Source organism: Pelmatolapia mariae, linkage group LG17, assembly GCF_036321145.2.
Source record: "Pelmatolapia mariae isolate MD_Pm_ZW linkage group LG17, Pm_UMD_F_2, whole genome shotgun sequence".
Lineage (NCBI taxonomy): Eukaryota > Metazoa > Chordata > Actinopteri > Cichliformes > Cichlidae > Pelmatolapia > Pelmatolapia mariae.
The window spans coordinates 16665676-16691764 of NC_086242.1; the positions used below are offsets into that span (position 1 = coordinate 16665676).

The following is a 26089-nucleotide window of genomic DNA, read 5'->3' on the forward strand; positions in this document are numbered from 1 at the left end:
ACAGTGCAGCCTAGGCGGAGTAGTCGAACGCAGATCCACTGAGCTCTCAACACAGACAGCATCGTCAGAAGAAAAGTTAATAAAATAAATTAAAAATTTTGTATTGTTCAATACATATGCGTACTGAACTGAAAGCACTGTATCGAACGGTTCAATATCGATACGAGTATTGTTGCACCCCTAATATATATATATATAGAGAGAGAGAGAGAGAGAGAGAGAGAGAGAGAGAGAGAGAGAGAGAGAGAGAGAGAGAGAGAGAGAGAGAGAGAGAGAGAGAGAGAGAGAGAGAGAGAGATAGATAGATAGATAGATAGATAGATAGATAGATAGATAGATAGATAGATAGATAGATAGATAGATAGATATAGGTATATAGATATATATAAAATATCTCAGTATATAAAAAATATATAAAATGTGCAAGTTATTAAATAAGAATAAAATTATTAAATAAGTATAAAATTTAGCAACAAACCCAGTTATTAAGTTTATATTTAAAGATTTAAAAGTGCTTCTTTCCAGGATGTATTTAGATTTGAAGTAATTCCTTCATTTTTTTTTTCCATCTCAATGTCTCCACACATGTAAATATAACTCAGCTTTTGCTCTGAGTCTGCTTCTCAGAAATCATAGAGCATATTATAAAGAGAAAAAAAAAAACGAAATCATGCTGGTGGTTAGTTGCATAATGCTGATTGGGCTGGAGGTCACTGTTTATTTGCCACTGCGTCAGTGGTAGCACCACGTTTTACACCGATGCAGCTCCTGACAGCTGTAGAGCTCCATGGCTGAGTGCCCTGGTCGGCTTCCAGATTGCCGCTTGATGGGTGCCTGATAGGAAGTTGATTGACTGACTAGCTGGGCCTCTGGAGAGGCCTTTGAGTAGAGGCTCTGACTGGCAGGTCAATCAGCCTCCCAGGCCCCCCATTGTGGTTATCAATTATCAGCCGTATGTGAAGAAAAACAGTCCGCTTATTCCAAGTCTGACACCTGCTGACCTTTAAGAACTCTTCAGCTTTGAATCATCTTCAGGACACCATTATAAAGCAATGAATTCTGGTGATATTAAAAGATAAGGATGGAAAATCACATTTTCTTTAGATCTTAGAGCATTGAACAGGCAATTTAACCAAGATATGATTTCTTTATAAGGATGTTGGTGGGAAGACAGGGGAAGTAATGATGATTTGGATCTATGAGCACTGAAAGGTCTTCGCTCACGATTCTGCTTGTCCCCTTTTCCTTCTCAGCTCATAGTGGGAATCATTCAGGCGGCCGAGCTGCCAGCTATGGACATGGGTGGCACATCTGACCCATACGTAAAGGTCTACCTGCTGCCTGACAAGAAGAAGAAATTTGAGACCAAGGTCCACAGGAAGACCCTCAACCCCGTCTTCAATGAGCAGTTCACCTTCAAGGTGCACCTTACAATAAAAGCAACATTTAATCTGCTTCCACTGAATTTTAAGAAACATCTGCGCATCACAAACGCTTTTTTTTTTTTTTTTTTGCTGGAGATCTTTTGCTTTCACTGACAATCCAATTTGCATGCAGCCTTGAATGCTGGGAAGGTGTGGAGACAGCAACCAGCTGGCACATTAACAAGCTCCTGACAGAATATCTCTCACACGCACAGTTACACTCACACACACACAAACACACACACACACACACTGAGGCTCGATGTGATTGGGATTAACACAGGCAGATGCACCGCCACACCCTGGCCTTGCCTCGGCTGTAATGGATGTGTGGCTCCTGCTCAGTAGTGGGGAAAGTTTTGTTATTCAACCAAGAGCGGAGAGCGCAGGTGTTTGGTGTAAGTTAAGCATAATGTGATGTGATATCTATGCAGAATTTATTTGTGTGTGTTTTTGTAGTGCTTAAATCAGAATTTCTGATGCATCGTGGGGGGAAACAAACAGGAAATGGGATTATAAGAAGTGGTGATGTCGTCAAAAGGAAGAGATGTTTATGGGAGATAAGGTCAAGGACAGTCTTATTAAAAGATACTCCTCTCTCTCTCTTTAAGATTGTTATTATAGGAGGCAACAAACAAGGAACACAAGTGAGTGTCTTTATAGAGAAGTTAGGATGGGACAACTCCCTAAAAAAAAGCACACGTCTCACTCTCTTGACATTTAATTAACTTTTGGATGCAAAGCAAAGCGTCAAGGACAGATTAATATCAGTGCTCAAGAACATCTTTGTAACTAAAGGTATTATTACCATCTGGATTGTCCAAATGTTGCTAAGCTTGCAACACATTCTAAATGTGATGTTTTTCATATAATTCAGAGATTTATCAGGATATAGTTAGATGTTATTCATTTTTTATTTGGTTAACAATTAATAATAGCCTTCTTCATTCAAAGATTTTTTTAAATGTAACATAGTCTGTAATGTAATAGATTGCATATAAACATAGACAAACTGGTGACTGTTTTGAAGCCCTGAGAAGAATATTTTAACTGTCACCCTCTTCTGCTTTTAGACCAGGCTTGACCACATTTGCCCTGTGTTTGCTGTCTTGGTTAGACAGGTGTCTCTGTTATGCTAGTTTTGGTTGAAGTAAAATGTAAAACTGAAGAGCCGACTTCAGCTGATAGCCACACAATGAAGAAACAACATACCGAAAACTGTAGCAAATTAATGTGAAACTCAATTTTTAGCCTTTTTTTCCATTGAATTTGACTTAAAATTAGTGACTGATACCATAAAGTTACAAGGAAAGCGTTTAATAGGGTCAAAAATTAAGTGAGGAGTTCTAATTTCTTCACAAATTCCTTTATTCTAAAACCAGAAGAGTCGCCCCCTGCTGGCCAACAGAAATAAAGCAACAACTTTAACATTGGACTCGAGAGTCATGACAGTCATCCCTTTATGCTCATGCTAAACTGCTTTGTCACTATATTCATTCCGTTCTCTGCCCTGCCCTTAATAACTTTTAATGCAAATTCAAACAGGCTCAAAAAGACTGCATATCTGAATGCTCTGGTCGCTAGTGGGCAGCCTCTATATTTTGGTTCTTGTAACTTTGTCCTTTCATTAGATATAAATCTAGCCAAATTGAAAGCACAACCACTGCCTATTACTCATGTGTGCATTGAGTTTGTCAACATCGGGGTTATACAGACGGGTTTGCCCCACTACTGCCCCCCATCTGCAGGAAGAACGAATCAATTGAAAAGATTTGAGCTTGTGACAACATACCAATGATCTAAAAATTATACTTCATACAAGATCATGCCAAAGCTTTTTTTTTCTTTTTCTTCTAGTGGTCACATTGGTTTGAAAAAGAGTCATCTGAGCAACTTGTAGGCTACAAAAAAAGAAAGAAAAATAGATTTCTGCTAAAATTAGTCAACTATAAGCTTAAGAATTGTATAATCCCAAAATAATGTCAGATTCTGGGCTTTTTACATTGTTAAATAGATATAATCAATCTCATCTGGGTGAGCCATAAATGCTTTGCCTCTTTCTACTTCAGGTCCCGTATGTAGAGCTTGGCGGGAAGACACTGGTGATGACAGTGTACGATTTTGACCGCTTCTCCAAGCATGATGCCATTGGCGACATCAAGGTGCCCATGAACAAGGTGGACTTCAGCCACATAACAGAGGAGTGGCGGGATCTGCAGAGCGCTGAGAAGGAGGAGGTAAGACGTCTGCCAAAATTTGCAATTACACCTCATAAAATGAGAAATAAATTCGATTTGAAATCACTTTGTGACACCTGTCTCATGCCGAGGCACAGATGTATACATCTAGTAGCTGCAGTTTTAATGAAAAGGGCATAAGTGATATCAGAAGCATTATTTTATTTTGCTCAGCAAACCGTTTAAACTTGTACTGCAAATGCGGTGCGGTCGACGATGTAATCCATCTCCTCTGGAAATGTCACTTAATCATATGTCCACACTTCCCCTTCAATTAACAGACGTGTAACTTCCCAGCCACCAATCCAGGAGATTCAATTTTCATGGTAAATGTCATGGCATATAGCATGTGTTGCCAACCTTATTTTTAGCATTACGGTGGGTTGATTTAAAGGTTAATTATAACGGTGCAGAATAGGTTGGTGGTGTTTTTCAAACTGAAGGGCATCACGTTACTTTCTTTTGTGAGTTTGTGCGCAGCTTTACCTGACAGGCTTATACACTGAAGTGATGCTTTGTATTCCTTATTCTTAGTTAAACATTGATTAATGAATCATTGTAAGATGGTTAATGCTGGTCAAAGAAATGATACTGAAGGATTTTCAACCCTGGACCCCGGGTGACTTTATTCTTTATGGCACAGATTCAACAAGGTGCTTGAAACATTCCTCACACATTTTGAACCATATTGGCTTGATAGCATCACACAGTTGCTGCAGATTTGAGATCTGGTGACTATGAAGACCATTTGAGTACACCGAACTTACCAGCATGTTCAAGAAGCATACGTACACTTTGGTGTGCACTGTGGCCATAAAGGGATGGATGGTCCGCAGTAATAATTGTGTAGTCTTCGGTGTTTTGGTGTTTAAACAATGCTTAGTTGGTACCAAAAGGTCCAAAGTATGGCAAGAAACTATTACACCACCACAGCCTGACCCACTGATATAAGGCTAGAGGAATCCATGTTTTCGTTGACCCCAAATTCTAACCCAAACATGAAAATGTTGCATCAGAAATTGAGACTCATCAGACCAGGCGACGCATTTCCAATCTTCTAGTCTCTGATTTTGGTGAGCCTGTGTGCATTGTAGTATCAGTTTCCTGTAGCTGACGTGTGTGTTTCTTCTGCTGCTGTAGCCCATCTGTTTTGAGCTTAGATGTCCTGTGCATTCAGAGATGTTCTTCTACATACCTTGGTTGTAAGAAGTAGTTAATTTCAGTTACTGTTGCCTTCAGTTTGAAGCAATCTAGGTTCTTCTTTTGTCCCATAGAACTTCCACTCATAGATGTTTTCTATCTTTTTCTGACCATTCTCTGTAAGCTGGAGTTCCCAGTAGATCTGAAGTTTCTGAAATACTCAGCCTAGTCCATGTGGTACCAACAACCATGTTCAAAGTCACTTAAATCACCTTTCTTCCTCATTCTGATGCTCAGACTGAACTTAAGCAGGTTATTTTGACCACATCTACATGCCTAAATGCATTGAGTTGCTTTCATGTGATTGGCTGATTAGATAGTTGTGTGAATGAGCTGTTGAAGAGGTGTACCTAGCGAAGTGATTGGTGACAAAAAAGGGGAAAATATAATAAGTTTCATTTAAGTAATGGCCTGCATTTGTATAGCGCTTTTCTAGTCCATAGGACCCCAAAGCGCTTTACACTACATTCAGTCATTCACCCATTCACACACTGGCGATAGCAAGCTACATTGTAGCCACAGCTGCCCTGGGGCGCACTGACAGAGGCGAGGCTGCCGGACACAGGCGCCACCGGGCCCTCTGACCACCACCAGTAGGCAAACATGGGGTTAGTATCTTGCCCAAGGATATTTGGCATGCAGCCAGGATGCAGCCTGGGATCGAACTACCGACCTTCTGATTAGTGGCTGACCTGCTCTGCCACCTGAGCTACAGCCACCATTAAGTATCTGTAATGCAAAGAAGGCACTTCAAGGACAGAATATTCAAAAAAGAGAGGAAATTAAGCTGCTTTCAGGTAAAAATCTTCTTCTTCACCTATACACAAGTAGCACAATCCTCTTTATTTTTAAGGTCAAATATGAAGTATCGGAGTCCCTAAAATGCCCTTTCCATTGAAGAAGCAGCGGCTGACCTTTTACAGTTCAAAGAAAATATTAAAGAGCTCGGTCACTGCTCTTGACAGGCATAATTAACTGTCACTGCTTCTTTTACTAGCCTCAAGAGGAGAATACATTTGCGTTCATTAAAAAGCGACTCCCATCATCAAAGCAAGACTATTTAGTCTGTGGTTTTTAGCTACAAGTCAGGGGAGCGGATGACAAATGAAATGCAGGGGGGGGTCCATTACAATATAAAACACACTGCAGCCATTTTCAGCGCTCCTATTCTACATGAGGAAATAGACCTTGATTGGAAGTTGATGGAAGATGAAGAGTCAATATTCAGATCTGGATTGCCTTTGATTTATAACCTCTTTTTGAAATGACCAGATGTAAAACAGGTGCGACCTAAGCAGGAGTTATTGGTTGTGTCTGCTTCAGGTGTTGATAAAGGATATGGAGAGAATATGAACCGATCTCTTTTCAGTCTCAGATAATGAGCCTGTGTCGTAATGGTGCTTTGCTTGAAGCAGTGAAGTGCAGTGCAGGGCTTTTCCTGCAAACAAGGAATCAAATCCATGGCAGACGATTGAAAACCTTCAGGATGCTTGTTGTACAATTGATTGCTTTGACTCTGAAGCTGTGACTCAGAGATACACTTTGATCTGAAACATTACATTTGACATGCTGCATTTCTGTTTGCCACCTAGCAAAAAAAACTATTTTCGATTTGATTCGTGTGCTTTGTAACTTAAATGCATCCTCCCCTTCTTTTCACACTTTCTTGTCTTCATTTTTTTTTATTCCAACTATTTTGACTTTCATTAAAGAAATCAAGTTCAAGCATAACACTGCGACAGCTGAGTTTCTCTGTTTAGACAAATTACACTGTAATCGAAGAGTGTTTTTGTCCTAATTTTTCTTTCCTGTATTTTGAAATTATTTGTCAGGGCAGCAGACAGCTGGCTCACATAATGACTAACATTGTTAACAGCTTGTCTTGATCAGTGAAGTACAATACACTGGAAAATGCTCCACTTATTAAGGCAAATTTGTCTGAAAAACTAGTATCTCCACATTTTTTTAATTTGGGGGGGTTTTATTGTGATCTCCATATGTTCTGCACAGTTTTATCCTGTAAATATGAATGCTTAAAAGGTCCCCTGCTTCATTAGCAGTAATTTTTCAGTAGATTCTGCCAGCTTGTAGATTTAGCACTACTAATATTCTCCACCTTATGTTATTCCTCCAGTGGAAGTGATCAGAAACTCTAATTACACTGATGCAGACGGACACTGCTCTGTGTTAGGATTTCTGATAATGGATCAGTTTCACACTGATCACAGAGTCTTCTGTGCCAGTCCTCCTAGATTTAGTCTACAATGTTTCCAATCTGTGCACTTAAAGCAAATATCTTTCTCCATCGTGATTTAGACTGTAATTACTATAACCAGCTTTATGACTCAGTGTGTCAGCATCCTGTACATTAACCTTTAATACCATTAGACTTTTAGCACAGACACCCTGCTACTCGCAGCTTTGCACGTTAAAAGCTCCCCTTTCTGCTCGTGGAGAGCAGAATCAAGTAAACATGTTTGCGACATTGAGCATCACATTTTGCAGGGGAATTTATGAGCAACTTTCTCCCTGATGTAACCTCACATGGTGTGAACATGTGATGGAGTAAATTTGCATCAAGTAGATGTTTTTCTCACCTCTGCAATGTCTCTGTTTTTCCAACAGCAAGAAAAACTGGGTGATATCTGCTTCTCTCTGCGATATGTCCCCACTGCTGGCAAGCTGACCGTGGTCATCCTTGAGGCCAAAAACCTCAAGAAAATGGATGTTGGAGGCTTGTCAGGTGAGGAGAATTGAAAGGTTGTGCACATATGCCCACTGGTTTTTCCTCTGACAGGGCCTTTGTCTGTAATTACACACAAACTGCAGCACTCACTTCACCTCTCCTACAACATCGCAAGCTTTTCTTCCTCTTTTCAGCACCCAGACAGATACCTGATTGTGAAAAAGATCTTTTGAATGTCTCTAAATATCCCTGAGAAACTGCTTATATTGTAGCAAAAGAAACGCAGTTAATGGCACCCATGATGATGCTGTCATCTTTCTATAGCTCACATAACTCACAGTGCAATCACAACAGAGTTGACTTGGATCCCACAAAGATATCAATGCTAGAAGCATGTGTAGCTAATCTTATAGCTATTGCCATGCGTTAGCTAGAAATATAGAAGTAAAATATTCATTACACGTCTTTGCATTGTGCCATTATATGATTTACTGATGGTTAAATCAGTCCTGTCTGACATTATGCATAACTCAGTATCATGGATTACATCAGCCAGCTAGCATTTCTACTGAGATTGATTTTGCTAGTGATAACATTAGCAAACAAGATATGATTAGCCAGCTAACTGTAATCAGGGATAACTTATAAGGAAGAGACATGGCACTGACATGATTCAGTAGAGAAATCCAAAGAAAAATGTGCTAAAAATGGCTGTTATCTCGCCCCTAAAGAGTAAGCAGCTGCAGCTGATTAGCTAATCATGTTGTGAAACTGTGCTAGCGTGCCGTAGGAGAATAACATTTTAGTAAAATCTTATTTTGAGTGTTTTATATTTGATTTGGCTTGTGAGTCTACTGTAGTAGCTTTAAATGACCCAGGGATCACCGATATTAAAGTCCATCATTTAGACAGGATCTTTGAAGAACAATCCAGATTCGATCCAGTGTGTGATACTTGAGTCCAGAAGGACTTATTCTGGCAATGCTAACATTAGCTGATAAACTCATATGAAAATGATCAATTTAGTTTCTAGATTAGCCCGAAGAGGGTTGGATTTGATGCCACAAATTAAACAATCGCTCCATGAATTTAATGTCCTTATAATGCTAATGTTCTGCAATATTAACAGTTCCTCTCACATCTTATGGATTTTCACTCAAAATTCAGTCCACGTGTTTCACATATTGTCAGTGTTACTCACCGTGCTCTTAGAGGCAACTGAGGGAGTCATGGATGGTCTCATTTTTCAAGTTATGCTACAGTCTCTTCAGACATTTGCAATGAAAAATGACTGTTGTAAAATTGATCGCTATGACTCAGAGATCCACTTTGAGCTGAAACATTGTATTTGACATGCTGCAGCTCTGTTTACTACGTAGTAAAAGGCATGACTTGATTTGGGCACTTTGTAACTTGCTCCTTTGGTTTTGAATGTTTTTATTAATATATTACCAACATTCAAGTGTAACCCTGCAACTGTAGGTTTGCAAAATATGTTTAAGTTAAAAAAAAGTTGTCTAAAACACATTTAAGAATTCATACAGTAATGAGTGTAACACGCTCATAAAGACAGTGGCTTCCCTCTTAATGAATGCATGGAATAAAAGAGTATGTATGAAAAAAATTCAACGGCTTGAAAGAATGAAACATTGTCCTGCTGTGGTATAGCTCCAACTCTACAGGATTAAGATCAATAGTTGACATTTATCACAATACAGTCAAGTCTGAATAGAGGATCTGATGTCATGGTAACTGAATGAGAGGGATGGAAGTCCTCCACCCACAGCTGACTGGAACATAAACAAACGGCACAAAAACAGACAGACTTGTTTTGTGTCTCTTTCAGCCAGAGAGGACAGATGTTTCATCTAGGGACTGAAAAAACATGACTGATCTTTAATAGAGTCCCATGACACTGAAATCCACTGTGCTTTTGGACATAAAGACCAATATTAAAGTTTTAATGTCTTTCTCACTATGAAGTGGAACAACACAATCTCATTTTGTAAAACTATATATTTCCTTTGGGGGCAATTTAGCAATGTGGGCAGAGTTGCATAGCAGAGGCATCTGCTTTCACATTTCAGCTCTGAAACCAGACTTGCCATGCTGCAATTGGTAAAGATATGACTTTAAAGTGCAGGAAAAGTGCTGCACAATAAAGTCATGGACAGGTTTTATTAATCAGTTAACTTGATGTAACATGCCATAAATGTGACCATCCTTTGCCTTTAAAATAATACCAGTTTTTCAAGGTAGCTGGCAGGAAGTTTGAATGATTGCTGAATGATCTAGCAGAACTTACCACAGTTCTTCTGTAAGTTTAGGCTTCCAGAATAACTGTGGTTCACAAAATGGGTGAAAGTTTAGAAACATCCACACTGGAATCAATTTGCTAGTTACACATCACTTTGCAGCTGACGGATGGTCCATAGCAGATTGTCTGTTGCTCGGGTAATCCTCAAATGTGTTTACTATCCAGTCTTATGTCAGTCGACGATATTCTTCCCTTTTATCTGGAGACTCTTCAATTGCTTGTCTCGGAGCTTTGAGAAGTTCAACTCCCGTCCACTTTGTGTCACCAGTGGTTATTTCGCCTGTCATCACTTGAAGTCGTTGAATGTCATTGACTCTGTGTGGTTTCTGGCTGCCAGGTTGCTGCGAATCCTGTGTGGATGTTGATTTAGTCTTTGGCTACTTTTTTGCTGACACCATCAGAACTCCATGTTATTCCAAAGATAATTCTTCATGACTCTCACTGGGTTTGATTGAGTGTTTTAGAAAGAAGATGTCTTGACTAAAACCTGTATTGTGTGATGGATAAACATAGATAGTGCCTAAACCACATGCAGTAGTGTACTTTCACTGATGTATGAGTATCAGTGTGCAAAACTGAATAAATAAAATGAGAGGCTTTGCAATTGTGGGGTTCCTTTTAAAAATGTTATTAGTAAGTTCTTATTTTTCGGGGTGCAGTTAAGTATTATTTGTAACATTTTATGATCAGGGTACACTTCTCAATTAGACGTAAATCTGAAACTGTTAGTTCCCAGTAACTGGGATTCAACACACACTCACTGGCATTACTGGTATTTTTTCTATGAACTACAGACTTAAATGAAATAGGGGACTCTGCATAAACATGGTTTTATTTGGTTTAAGTGCTATAGTTTTATTGACCCCCTTGAATTAAAGCCTAAAGTCTGCACCACAATCACATCATAATTGTTTGATTTAATATCAACTTTGGCAGTGAACAGAAAAAGAATGGTGTCCAAATACTTGTGTACCTGACTGTACTTCCAACCTGAGATGGCTTTTTTCACTGTGTGATCAGTTACAGATAAAAGTTGACATTTGTGAGGAAAACATGCTCAAAACAGAGAAACTATGAAATGCAGTGTGTTCTGTACTCTTCTGTAATATGACCAAAGCTCAGTAAAAGCATGAATAATTTAAAAAGATTGATGGTTGATGTAGATAGAACAATATCAAAGTCCCATTTAGAGCTTTGTTGAGCAAAGATAGGCTTCATCAGAATTCAGCACATTCCCACAGCATCACCAGCTTCACCAGCTACAGTCATCAGACTATAATTTAAGCTATTTATAACTGATATAGTGCAGTCTGACATTATTAGACCCATTTGTGTTATGCAACCTAGTGTTTTTATGACATACATGACAACTTAACTAATATTCACCAATATAAGGAGCATTTTAATAATGACAGAAGGTTTTCATGGATCCATTCCCCGATGCAGTATGGAAACAAACACAGTTTCATTATTCTGGACCTGGTGCTATCTATTTTTTTGATCATATCAGTCCTCATACAGACACCATAAAATAAGAAATCACAAAATAAGATGAATCTTTCCCTCCTGCTTTTCCTCTGACTTTCTTCAGTGGCTTCTTTTTACATTTTTAAATAGCTGCTCCGACTCTTTCAGCACCCGGGTCCACTTGCTTTCTGTTTGTCTATCCAGTCTATCCATATAACCCCAAACAACCTGCGGTACAGTAAGAGTGTGCACATTAATGGCTCTAAACTCCCTTTCATCTGTCAGACCAGTGCGAGCAGCCATTTGGCTGGTAAAAAACAAAAAACAAAACACCCCCGCTGCAATTTTCTGATATTGGCATTAGCACTCACCTGTGCCCATTTGCATCGTGGGATTGTCAGTATTTTGAGCCATCAGCCACACGGACCAGCCAGTATTAGAATGGTGTGAAATCTTTCCAATTTGAAGGCCAGGTTTCCTCTTACAGTGAAGGGAAATGCCAGGAAAGCCAGACAGTTTGACACCATATACCATATGTCATGTTTAATTGGAGCATGTTTCATCTGTGTGCACTCATCTGTGGGTTTCAGGGTGAATTATTAGCATACTGTAATGGCACAGTGCATGTTTGTAATTACATACAACCAGAATATACTCTAAATTGCAGTTTGGGCTTTGTTTTTTGTTAGTAGTGTCTGCTTTTCTGCTCCCAGAATGGACTTAAATGTGCAGCAGATGGATGAAATAATAGGCAGGTCTCTAATAACAATAATTAGCCTCCATCCACAGAGTGGCTCAGCCAGAACTTAAGGAGGAGGACAAGTAATTGATGGCCTGGGATCAGCCTTCTTTTCTATTGTCATCCTGTTTACCATGCCTAATTATGGCTCACAGAGGAAGATGTGGGAATTATCATTAACCAATGTATAATCAGAAATAATTCTTTTGATTTGCTCCTCATGAAGCATGCCCCAAATCTACCGCCATGCTGCGTTTCTTAGAAAAACAAACTTGTGAAGTAATAGTTTTAAAAGTACGCTCGACTTCTGGTGCCTCTCAGAATTGCTCCGGCTTAACATGCAGCGAGGCACCATGTTCTTTAGCTGTCGTCTCAAAATAATCCTCGTCACAGACAGGTTACTCCTCTTTCCACTTTAGCCGACCCCACAATGTATAGTTACAATAGATCCATTATGTTTAGTTGCAGGCAGTCAGGTTTTAAAGAACTCTGAACTTGTGATGCATTTTAAAGTTTTGAAAGCTTCTAACTGAATCACCAGCCACTCATCTCTGAGTCAACATTTCTTTCGACCTCTTGCACGTATCATTTTATTTTGTGAAAATGACTCTGTTTAAATTTTAAAATACAGCTTTTCAAGTTATTGTAGTGTCTCCAAGGGAAATGAAAGGTGAGTCAGACTTGGAGGTGGGGAACACAAAGGCTAAGTGTTTGGAAGCAACTCAGTATAAGGACCGGCGGGCTTATAGAAGTAGTGGCAGTTAAAATGTTTCGTCCTCTCTCTTTGTATCTTCAAAGACATCCCAGGCGGCTGTGAGGTGGCATATAACCAGGTAATGGCCAGCAGTGGGGGAGGTTATCAAAGCACACAGGCACCATGTCAGCGGTAATGAAGCCGCACTGCCCCAACCTGGTGCTCCAGCGCACTATCAAGCCTCTCGGGTTGGAAAGGTTTATTTGTTTTGCTCCTCTGGCTGGTCAGACTAAGGTTCCCGTCATCTCAGTAAGGTAGTGGGCATGAGGGATCATTAGGATGATGTACGAGGCCTGAGAGAAGAAGGCAATTTGAAAGCGATTAGAGAAGGCAGAATTTATTATGTTTTGCGTCTATAGATGTAAGAAATAATAACTAGAAAAGTTACAGTGTATTTCCAAGCTTTTACATTATGAATTGTGCCATTTCCAAAATAAAAAAAAGGAAAAGTAAGAAGTAAATCGGACAGTGATATGGCATTAAAGGTATTAAAAAGGCTTAATATAAGTGGAGGTCTAATATCTAATTTACTTTTATTCGTATTTTGTTACTTAAAGAGCCATTTCCTGACTGCTGAGCGGCTGGCTTCGGTCTTACAACAGCCCCAAAGTAGACCAGTTATACACTTTGAATGACAACCCTCTCATTTGCATACTTAAGCAGATAAATAATATTTAAAAATACGAAAAAAAGTTGTGCAGAAAACTAAAGTTGGGGATGATGAAAAGGGAAAAAAAGTCCCCCTAATGTCTTTATATTTTTTATCCAGGATGTCAGAGTTTCGTGTAAATTTTCAAAGTAGTCTTAAGCAATAGATCTGCAGGCTTTCTGAAGTTTTTCTTTGGGCGCTGGCTGCTTTTTCGCTAATTTTCAGTCCAGTGTTTGTACCTGACCATTTTCAGTCACTTAAAATTGACCTATGAATCATTCAAGCATAAAAAGGTGAAAACTTGGCATATCTGCAGTTTGTCCTTAAAGAAAATGGGAAAGTAGAGGACAACAGAAGAAATGGCAATCCAAAATAACTATCTACACCAGATGAGCAGTACCTGAAAATCATCTCCTTAAGAAACAGAAAAAAATCCAGCAAAGACCTGACACAGGATCCCTTCAGTTGATCCATCTAATGTTCACTGAAGCCTCATCAGAAATGGTCTCAGTGGAAAGGTGGCTGTCAAGAAGCCATTCTTAAGGAAGGGAAGCAGGGAGAAAAGGCCAAGGCATGCCAAATTATACAAGAACTAGAACAGTTATGGATTGGCTTCACCAAAGCTTACACTTTAACATTATAGAAGCAGCGTGGGTCTTTGATGGAGACCGGTCCTACACAATAAATGTCTACTGCAGTTGTTCCACAGCACCATAAATCTAAAACTAGAACTAAGTGAATTAATAAACAGAATTAAATAGAAAATGAAATGTGAAGTAAATAAACAAAAATAATAAATCCAAAGGTCAACAAATGAAACAGCAGGTAAATAATCATTTGTTACATTTTATGCTATAATTAGAGCCTACCTTTTTATTGTAATTCTAATGCATTCAATTGCAGTTATTCATTTTTTTGGCACTTTTGAGCCTCCGTAGAGAGTAGAATACAAAATAACATCGTAAAAAGACTTCCATCAGATTTCATGGAGGTGGTTTTACGTGGGCCTGCGCCCCAGAGAGCAGTTTCACTGTAAACACTTGTGTATGCGTGAAACGTGTGTGATTCACCGCTGAGCTGAGTGTGTAAAACTAAACCGACAGTCACCCCTGGGTGCACCCACCATGGAAAATCCAAAATGATGGGAGGAAAGCTAAGATGACAGCCAGGCTATATTTAACCCTGCTTGTATTGGTGTTCATTTGGCACAACTCTGCCAGAACCCTTAGCAGCCAAACCCAATGATAAAGGAAACATCCGAGCGAATTGTGCGTTTTATATCTCTGCACTGTAGCTTCAGGTTTGATGACTAGAATATTCAAAATGAGTCACAGATGGTAATTATTCACAGCTTGAAATCCTATGTGTAAGTAACCACTTTTAAAATAAGACCTCTTTAGTAGCTCTACTTAACTCTAAAGCTGATGCGACTCAGAGCTCCCTGCCTATCCATAAACCTGCATCTCGCCTCCTGTGGGAAATGTATGGACGGCTGATAGCGCATCGCCTCATAAAACTGTGGCCAAGATCCAGGACTCCGATGAGTAACCCCTAAGGGTAGCAAATACGAGCCACTGTGCTGTACACACATGTGAGTAACTGCTCTTGCATCACAAGCACTGTCATTCATCCATAAAATGGGAGAGATTACATCCGTCCGGGAGGAGGTGGTAAAATGGGCTTGATAGGAGGTACGGCGAGCCTCCCAAAACTCAATAATGCCAAACTCTCATCTGCTGGCTGGAGAGATAAGGGCACCTAGATTGCAGAGGCACCACAGGTGTTTTCTTTTTTGAGAAAGGGTTATCTTGCATAATCCCATTCAGCTGTTGTGTGGTGTCTTTATAGCCACAGTTACCAATATAAGAGTTACACGCAGCCACTGTACTACCATTATTTTAATATACACAGCTGTATGCAATATTAGATAGTATTATTGACTGTTCGCTAATCCCCTCCCGTGTATAGTGAAAGTCTAGGGATATATTCTTTGTGTATTGAACCTGTGCACACTGAGCTTTATTAAAAACCATTCTCTTCACTTGAAGTGTGAGAAATGGATCATGGAGTGTTTTGGTCTGTTTTATCATAAGTTGCAAGCATTAGCATGTTTAACTGCTTACAACCTGCAGTTGGTACCAGTATTACATTACATTGCTACATATAATATTACATGAGGTTACAGGATATAAATGTCTTATTTAAGACTACCACATCCCTGCTGTGTGGAATGACTTTAGAGGCATTAGCTTTGAACTTGGCATATCTCGGCACTAATGTGCCAAGTGTCCTTAAAAATATTTGAGGAAACTGGACAATGGAGGACAAAAGAAGAAGTGACAGGTCCAAAAGCTTCATACAGCAGATGACCAGTATATGAAAGTCATATTCTTAAGAAATCCAGAAAACATCTAACACAGGACCTGAGCGATACACCTGAACAAGTCAAGAAGCTATTCTTGAGAAAAGAAAATAGGAAGGAACATTTGAGGTATGCCAAGTTACACAAATAGTGGACTGAAAATCAGTGGCAGCAGGTCTTGTGGAGTGAGTCTCTGTAATTCATGGAAGCTCTGGGACAAAACACAGCAAAAAATAGCTTTGAAATGTCCTTCAAGAAGCCGAGAGAACTATAGACTGAAGAGTACTTACAGACATTACAAGGTGGTCATACTAAAAACTGACTTTTAGGCGTTGAAAACTAAGCTCTGTTTTTGTCTTACATTCTGTCTTTCCATGCATGTTTGCAGATGCTGCACATACTTTCCATTTTATCCATGAAAAAATTAGGGGTGGCTAAAGACATTTGCACTGCACAGTGCTTTTTTTTTCATGGCCAGCAGGGGGCAACTCCCCTGGTTGCAAAAGGATGTCCAGTTATACAGAAGTCTATCTTAAAATGACCCTACATCTCACTTGGTTTATGACTTTAGTGAACTCTTTCTCAATGAATATGTCATCCGAGTTGTCAGTTTCAAGTCTTAGTAAATGCAACATGGTGTTCACGTTGTAAATTATGGATGTAATTAGAATAGTATGAGCCATAAAGCAGGTTGTGCTACATAAGAAGGTCAAGGCCAAAATGTACAACTCTAGGCATAAAACAGTAGTTAATATCACAGTGATCAAATGGAGCCGTCATTATATGAAATAGCATCGTCAATCTTTCTCTGACAAAAACAATAGATTTTTTTTTCTTATAACACTTATTCTACCAAGACTTTCTGTTTCCTGCAATATAAGAATGATGATCAGCTTTGGAAGAAAGTGGCTTTTGGCTTGGGTAGCTAAGCACAGTGTTTATAGCAATCAAGTCCATATATATAAGACCCATTTTAGAAGGTTATTATGAGTGAGCTGTAAAGATCGAAAAGTCAACTAGAGATGGATTTTGAACTCTGGAATCTGACATCTCACTTATATTCATTCTGCACTGTCTATGCCATTACTAAGCTTTTATCTTTGACCTTCTTTGGACCTGTGAACTTAATAACAGAGGAGTCTGCGTGCTGAAGCTGAGTTGGGGGAAGAAAAGGGAGAAAAAGGAACTTCCACAGAAAATCTAAAGGGATCAAAATGGCAGTTCTGCCAAGCAACTTGAAGCTTTGTTGTGTTAGTTCTGTTAGTGAAGCTCGGATTTCATTCATAAGAATATTCAAAGGGACATATACTGCTGTTTGAGATATATAGAGGCTGTGTATCCTCTTTATGAGATACGTTGGAAGCAGTATTTATTTCCTGCGCACAGCCCTCCCTCGCTGTTTTTCTCATCCCGGCACTCCAGCTCTTCTCAGCAGGGGAGTAATAATGGACACCCACTCCATTAGAAGCCTGTTACCTTTTCACTCATGTCTCTGCCATCTATTTATTCTGCTGCTTTTCTCCCTCTCACTCTGTTTGCGCTGTTTTCTCTCTATATTCATGTCAGCTGCCATGGACAGTCAGATCCTCATTCCCCTAAATTGGATAAAAGATTAAGAGAGCTAAGCTTGTTCAGTTTGTGCTACTGTGAAAAATCATAAAGTTTGAACTTTTTTTTTCTTTTAATTTTGCTTTTTTCAGAGCTGCTCTCTCATGAGAAATCCTAAAGCATTATAAAGACTTTGTGCATATGGGACCCAGAGATGAATCCAGATTATCAGATCAAGTGGTGTTTCAACAACTAATTATAGGCTCCAGTTCAGGCTCTTACTACTTATTCATGCCAATGCACAGCTCTAGGGTTCAGTAGCTGGAGGATGATGTTGTTATCCTCAGGCAAAAGCCTGCCTCATTTGCATCTCGGAGATTATCGTTCTTATTTGTTTTTCATGTGTTTTTCAAGGAGCCTGTTGTCTTAAGTGATAAATGACTCTAAGTGGTCTTTTTTTTTTCCCTCCTCGTGCGCCGAGATCGGAGAACATTTAACGTCATTAAGCCGCCTTCCCATGTGTAACCACAATTTTCAACAATCTGCTCTACATTTTTCAAGCCGCGAACAGTAGCAGTAAGTTTATTAACACACAAATCTAACCTTTTCACTTTAATTCATCTGTAGCTGCAAGAAAAAGTTTGAGATTTGTTGAAGTTTTGCATAAATGTTTAAGACATCATGAGAATTTCACTAAAATCCTAAAGCATGAAGTCCATTCAGTTAAAAAACAAATGAAAATAAAGGAATAGTTATTGATTTCTTAAGGAAAATGATAAAAACTATCTCTGTAAAGGAAAAAATATAAAAATCTTTGATTTCAGTATCTCATGTGACCCCCTCCCCCATCTGCTGCACTAGCAGCAGCTTGACATTTCTAGGCGATACAGCTCAAGATATTAATTTAGGTGAGTTTAGTGGCATAATCGTGTAACTTCAGGAGTGAATTTGTGATTAACACAAACTGTGAAAGGTTTACCTGACATTTCCATGTTAATTAATGCTGCATTGCCAAAGTGCTCCTAGCACGTTGTTTTCAGGATACCCAACAGAAAAATTGTCTCACAGTGTGTGTAAGCAACACATCAATTTAATGATAAGAACTACAGATGTAATTAGATGCAGCCTATGAACTTATACATTCTGGATTGTTTTACCAGTTTTGACTAGGAGTATCGTTTGTTTTTCTGGACATCACCCACTACTCATTGATGTTGGTGTTGTACAGCCTCCAATGAGCAACTGATTGACACAGCGCTCTTAGAGGATAGCAACTGGTCAGTTTACAAAGTAGACCCAGTCTGAAGAACAATAAAATGTACATTTAACTTCAAGTTGTATTCAATAAGATTTGAAACATGAGACTGAGAGCATTTACAAAGGTCATGAAGAAAAGCAGAAGATTTCAGTGAGTTTCTTCACCAGCGTTTAGTAGACACCCCTCAGCAAAACTTATCAGTTTCAAAAGGCTGTTAAAAAAAAGGCTATGGAGATGAAAGTCGGAGTACTTTCAGAGTTTATGCCTTCAAAAAAGAATAAACCCAAATGTTTGCTTGCAGCGACTGCTTTTGAAAAAGTTTATACCAGCTTTTTTTTTATTCCCGTAGCGCCGTAGTCTGCCTGCTTAATAACAACAACAAAAAATCACCTCACAGGTTCCTTGGAAACAACTGGGTGTCAAATTTCCCAAAGTTTCCATTACAGAAGATGCCAGCCACTTTTTATTGGTGTCATGTGCTTGTTTTAAGGCTTTCTTAAACCCTATTTTTATCCACTATTAGTTCCACTCAAGCCTATACGTATTTTTTTAAAAACTTAATTAATACAGTACTAGATTTTAAAACAGTGTCAATAATATAAACCTTAAACTATGTCACCATATCTCAGACATTATAAATACCAGTGTTAAACTGGTATCAAGCATATAATGTCTAAGAATGTAGATTTGTGATTCTCACACAGGTGTCTGTACCAAGCTTTTCAGATTCAGTACCCCTGCTGGTCATTAAAAAGGAAACAGTCGATAAAATGATCCGACTCCAAACCCATCTGTGTTTGCAACTGGTCTGGGACCAACACAGTCCCTTCCATGTGAATGGCACAGTTTAATTAACACATTGTCGTACCGTTTGATACCAATTTGTCAACAATGACATTCCTAAAAAACTGAGCAGGTTAAATTCCTTTATGCAGCCCTGCTTTTACTCAGAGAACTCAGGTTTATGGTTTGCAGATTTAAGTATGGATGGAGCACTGCTGACTTCGACAGAGAAAATTGTCGGGCGGTGGAAGGAATACTTCCACCGCCCGACATACTGAGGCAGTTAAATAAGTCCTTGGTGGCAGAGCCCCTGGGGTGGATGAGGTCCGCCCCAAGTTCCTGAAGGCTCTGGATGTTGCGTGGAGATCAGGGGCAGTACCCCTGGATTGGCAGACCGGGGTGGTGGTTCCCATCTTTAAGAAAGATGACCAGAGACTGTGTCCCAACTACAGGGGAATCAAACTCCTCAGCCTCCCTGGGAAAGTCTATGCCAGGGTGCTGGAGAGGAGAGGAGAGGAGAGTCCGTCCGTTAGTCGAACCTCGGATACAGAAGGAACAATGTGGTTTTCGTCCTGGTCGTGGAACACTCAATCAGCTCTTCATCCTCTTAAGGATACTTGAGGGCGCATGGGAGTTTGCCCGACCAGTCTACATGTGTTTTGTGGACTTAGAGAAGGCATTCAACCATGTCCCTTGGGGGGTCCTGTGGGGGGTGCTCCGGGAGTATGGGGTGTCTGGCCCTTTGCTACGGGCCATTCAGTCCTTACCAACCGTTGCAAGATCTTTGTCCGGATAGCCGGCAATAAGTCGGATTCGTTCATGGTGGGTGATGGGCTCCGCCAGGGCTGCCCCTCGATTCTGTTTATAATTTTTATGGACAGAATTTCTAGGCGCAGCCAAGTGGCGGAAGGCTTTCACTTGGGTGGTCTCAGAATCTCATATCTGCTTTTCGCAGATGATGTGGTTCTGTTGGCTTCATCAGGTGATGGCCTCCAGCTCACCTTGGAACGGTTCGCAGCCAAGTGTGAAGCAGTGGGAATGAGAATCAGCACCTCCAAATCTGAGGCCATGGTCTTCAGCCGGAAAAGGGTGGAGTGCCCACTCCAGGTCAGGTGCTGAGTTCCTGCCCCAAGTGGAGGAGTTTAAGTATCTCGGGATTTTGTTCACGAGTGATGGGAGAAGGGAGCGGGAGATCGACAGACAGATTGGTGCAGTGGCTGCAGTGATGCGGACACTGCACCGCTCTGTTGTGGTGAAGAGAGAGCTTAGAGATAGGGTGAGAAGTTCTGCCATCCGGGAGGAGCTCAGAGTAGAGCCGCTGCTCCTTCACATCGAAAGGAGCCAGTTGAGGTGGTTCGGGCATCTGATGAGGATGCCTCCTGGGCGCCTCCTGGGTGAGGTGTTCCGGGCATGTCCCACCAGGAGGAGGCCATGGGGCAGAACCAGGACACGCTGGAGAGATTATATCTCTCGGCTGGCCTGGGAACGCCTGGGTGTTCCCCCGGACAATCTGGAGGAGGTGGCTGGGGAGAGGCCTCCAGTAATGCTGTGAGGAACCTTGGAGTCATTTTTGACCAGGACATGTCCTTCAAGGCACATATTAAACAAATATGTAAGACCGCTTTCTTCCATTTGCGCAACATCTCTAAAATTAGAAATATCCTGTCTCAGAGTGATGCTGAAAAACTAGTTCATGCCTTCATTACTTCCAGGCTGGACTACTGTAATTCGTTATTATCAGGATGTCCTAAAAACTCGCTGAAAAGTCTTCAGTTAATCCAAAATGCTGCAGCAAGAGTACTGACAGGGACTAGAAAGAGAGAGCATATTTCTCCTGTCTTGGCTTCCCTTCATTGGCTTCCTGTTAAATCCAGAATTGAATTCAAAATCCTGCTCCTCACTTACAAGGTCTTAAATAATCAGGCCCCATCTTATCTTAATGACCTTGTAGTACCATATCACCCTATTAGAGCACTTCGCTCTCGCTCTGCAGGCTTACTTGCTGTTCCTAGAGTATTTAAAAGTAGAATGGGAGGGAGAGCCTTCAGTTTTCAGGCCCCTCTTCTGTGGAACCAGCTTCCAGTTTGGATTCGGGAGACAGACACTATCTCTACTTTTAAGATTAGGCTTAAAACTTTCCTTTTTGCTAAAGCATATAGTTAGGGCTGGACCAGGTGACCCTGAATCCTCCCTTAGTTATGCTGCAATAGACATAGGCTGCCGGGGATTCCCATGATGCATTGAGTTTTTCCTTTCCAGTCACCTTCTCACTCACTATGTGTTAATAGACCTCTCTGCATCGAATCATATCTGTTATTAATCTCTGTCTCTCGTCCACAGCATGTCTTTCATCCTGTTTTCCTTCTTTCACCCCAACCGGTCGCAGCAGATGGCCGCCCCTCCCTGAGCCTGGTTCTGCCGGAGGTTTCTTCCTGTTAAAAGGGAGTTTTTCCTTCCCACTGTCGCCAAAGTGCTTGCTCATAGGGGGTCATATGATATGATTGTTGGGTTTTTCTCTGTATTTATTATTGTGCGATCTACTGTACAATATAAAGCGCCTTGAGGCGACTTTTGTTGTGATTTGGCGCTGTATAAATAAAATTGAATTGAATTGAATTGAATAGAGGGAGGTCTGGGCTTCTCTGCTTGGGCTGCTGCCCCCGTGACCCAGCCCCGGATAAGCGGAAGAAAATGGATGGATGGATGGAGATTTAAGTAAACCCATACAGCCCCAATTATATATTTAAATGGCTTTGTTGGTAAATGCCGTAATTACAAAAATCTGGCTGGTCACTGCATACAGCGTGATGTAATATAGCATTATTTCTAACAGTAAGTGCAGAATGTTTTTGGGTACCTTCAACAGCTGACTTACTGTCTTGCTGACTTGCTGCTATCAGAGTATTACTGAACAGATTGTTGCCCTAAGAGGTGTAAATGACTGCATTTCTCTATGTTTCTATTTTTTTCTGAACTTACAAAGGCTAACCTGTACAGAAAGGTTAATACTAACCATATTTGAATTTTTGATCCTTTGTGTCTCGCTAAAAATTACAATGGAAGTGATTGCAGTCTTTGGCTGCTCGTAGTTTGGGCTCATGAAGCTCTTAAATGTTGAATTCAGGAGCCTCACTCTGTCCTTTTAATCTGTCAGTTAAACCAAAAAACCCTGATACTTATCTGACAATTCAAAAGGCTTCCTGCCATCGTGTCAGTTACAGCACATGCCCAAAGAAAGATACAAACTCTCCTCTTTTCCAGTTTGGTCTTAATAGCTATGTGGAGAACATAAACAAATTAGGACGAGTGGCATCACATCATAAATGAAAGCGGTGGGTGGTTTGATATTTTCAGACACACACTCCACCTGATTGCCAGATGAGGACGGGCAAAGCAGACCATTTGGGTGCCACTTGAGGTGGCATTTGGACAGATGACAATGGGGCTCTTGAAAGGGGAAGGTTAACTAAGTGATATAAACACACTGGACTCTGATGGTGAACTATATCAGTATTTTTGTATTGTGAATGGATCAAATGACTAGATTTATTTTAAAGGGATGTCTCATAATAACAAGCACACAAACAATGATCACCCTGAGCTCTGCAGGGCATTTTGCTGTCTTTTAACTTCTTTTGTTGTTGGTTTTAAGGCCTCCGGCTATAGTGTACACGAACAGCCTATGGGCTCATGGTGTCCTGGATGTCACAAAGATTAAAGCTTTACAAAAGAATCACTCTTGGTCTGACGAAGATTCAGTGTGGACATTAAGTCTACAATAAAAAAATGTTTCATAGCTGCCAATAAGACCATTTATTAAGAATTTTCCCTATGCTAACATGTCTACATTAGCCTTACCATAGCTCATTAGCTAGCTACAAGATAGCAGATCATTATGGGCCAACTAGCTCAACTTTATCAATGCTCCAAATGTCATTGTTTATTTTTTAGTTTCCTGTTTATGATTCCAAAGTTATACAATGCTGTATGTGTTTTTTTCTATAAATAAGTCAGAACCGCATGCATAGTTAGATATAAACAATCAAACTTTTGATGATCTCCAACTTTGCTAAAGTTTGCTGAGGTTGTTAACAGCTGGGAGAATAGCTACACTGATTGTTTTATTGAAGCTGAGATAAATTGGATTCCTTTTCACTGTCAGTGGTGCCTCAGCATGTGTTCATTCTTGTGAACCGAAGGAGCATTTGGACCTGGAAATCATGAATAAAATCAGATGTAACAAGAAGATAGAATGGGCTAAACATTATGTAAGAGTTCTCTAAGTTTGCAAAATCCAGTCCAGCTCACTGGACCCAAACTCAAAAGCTGTGCTGTTTCTAAAGACAGAAGCAATTAGTTTAATTTAAAATTTAAGCACAAAAATAGGACATTTTTCAGTGTTAAATATTGATGAAATTGGCATTAAAATGTGCATTTCGAACGTCAGTAAATCAGTTTGTGCACGTGATTTAGTTCCCACCACCTGAGTTCCCATCTCTCACATGTAGTCTTGTCACTGAGAGCACTTTTTTTTTTTCTTACGCTAAAACCCAGTTTCTGCTGGTACAATGCATTTGTGAATCTGGCCCATGGAGTCAACAGGTGGCTATAAAGCAAGAATCCATGTAGCCACGCTTTGCAACCCACTTCTGTTTCAGAATTAATCAATATCAAGTCTGTTGGCATCGTTGCCTTCTCCCTTCTATATTGTTCTCTAAAACTTAGACTTTTTGTGCACATGGAAGGACGGGGAAGTCCCAGAACTGAGTCGCATTGCCAAATATAAATTGCTGCAGAAGAAATAACAATGTTCTTTGTCTGAAGCGATCATGACTGGATTCTAATCTTGAGAACAATTTGTAACATAACTTTTTCTTTTTTTTAGATCCATATGTGAAAATCCACCTGATGCAAAATGGTAAGAGGCTGAAGAAGAAGAAGACGACAATCAAGAAGAACACCCTCAACCCTTACTACAATGAGTCCTTTAGCTTTGAAGTCCCATTTGAACAAATCCAGGTACATTTTTCATCTGTTTGCAAAACATTCATAAAACTCTGAAATCATGTTTTCTACGGGGCAGAGTGCTATATCATTGGGTAAAACTGAACTTTAAAAACCGGCAGCAAACATTTGGTTGCATATAAGCCATTGTTAAGTGGGAGCTCATTTACCAAATATTCAGTTTAGAGGCTTTTCATCATAACAGAATAATGAGAGGCGCTTCACTTAAAATCAGCTGGGTTTTGCAATTTGACAAGCCAATTGCTCTGCGGATGTGATTGTCTGCACTTTGTTATTGCCCGTAGCATGGATCTTGGTGCTGTTTGTAGCATATATTACAATGATTAGTATTCATCAGCATCATTATTTACATTTAACCAAGTATGCTGCAATAATTAGAGTAAGCAATAGAAAATTTGATGCTGTAGCTGTGATTCGAGAAGAAAAGGAAGCACAGATGCTTTTCCAGGAGGATAGGAGGATACATAACCTGTGCCAGAAAGGGATAGCAACAAACAAGATTATCTCTTCAGGCAATACAGTAATTAAGTCAAATTGATTAAGGCTGCCACATTTCAAAAATCACAGGTTTGGTACAGCGTGCCTCAGATTTAATTTAAACACCGCTGATCCCAATCAACCCCATCCAAACATGGCCTTATTTAGTGCTGCTGATGCCAGTATGTTGGCTAAATTTACATTTCTCATCTCATCAACAAGAACCAGGTTGATTATTAAATAATTGGTCAAATGCTAAAATTGTCATTGATTAGATTTATCGAGCAGTAAAAGCAACAAGAGAATTAAACGCACTTAAAAGGCTTAATTCGACCATAGAAAAACAGTTAAAGTCCAGCTACCTAAGAGCTAAATGCTAAACTAATGATCTGTTTAAAGAAGCCTGTCATCACTGACAGCTCTTTAGGCCTCTGGCTGTATTGCATCTGATTTGAAATGAAGACACTCAGAACTGGGAAGACTTTTAATTAGATACGTACTGTTTCCACCAATACAGTTTAATTTGCTAATCAAGTTCTCAAGCACAATTCTTAAATTACACAGACATATAGAAGTCTGCAAATTAACCACTTTTATCAGCGGAGGCAAAGCGTTGGCTTTGACGCCAACCTGACCCAGGGACTTTCTGAGTAAATAATCGAAAGATTTTAATTGTCTCAGAGATTGCGTGGGAATTACAAGCAGTGCTTTAATTAGTCTATCTTGTAACAAAAACAGAAGGTTAGTTATTGACTCATGTTATTTTGCAGCGTCCTTAGCCCACACGCAATTAGCTGTGCAGACACCATTTGAGATGTACACATGCTCTCCTTATAGTCAGTGAGCCCATTTGACATCAAACTCTAGCTTGTTTGCAAATTAAGTGCAGTTTTTTTAACCTTTCTATATTTGACTTGAGCGCAGAACTGCACAAATAGGGGAAAAAACAGTCACTTATGTGTTTGTGTTGAATTGAAAAAAAATTATAACAATATATTTCAAATTCTAGCCTCTGGACAGCTGGAGATGGTAAAGTGAATTAAAAGACAAATAAATGTTATAAATGTTCATGACATTATTTTTTTTCTTGTATTCAATCTTCATATTTCATTCCATGAAAGCTATTAAGCTTGTTTCGAAAACTGCTGAGCTGTTGTTTAAAT

The 26089-nt window shown here is 39.8% G+C and overlaps 1 protein-coding gene across 4 annotated transcripts in view; it reads left to right on the plus strand.

Moving 5' to 3' along the window:
* syt1a (synaptotagmin Ia) overlaps window positions 1–26089 on the plus strand; it is a 210525-nt gene that overhangs the window by 178899 nt on the left and 5537 nt on the right. For all 4 annotated transcript variants that reach the window (XM_063500504.1, XM_063500507.1, XM_063500505.1 and 1 more), the window contains 4 exons: window positions 1254–1421; window positions 3494–3661; window positions 7487–7604; window positions 24310–24443. In XM_063500504.1, the coding sequence (XP_063356574.1) occupies window positions 1254–1421; window positions 3494–3661; window positions 7487–7604; window positions 24310–24443 (588 nt within the window). The remainder of the gene's footprint in view (window positions 1–1253; window positions 1422–3493; window positions 3662–7486; window positions 7605–24309; window positions 24444–26089) is intronic.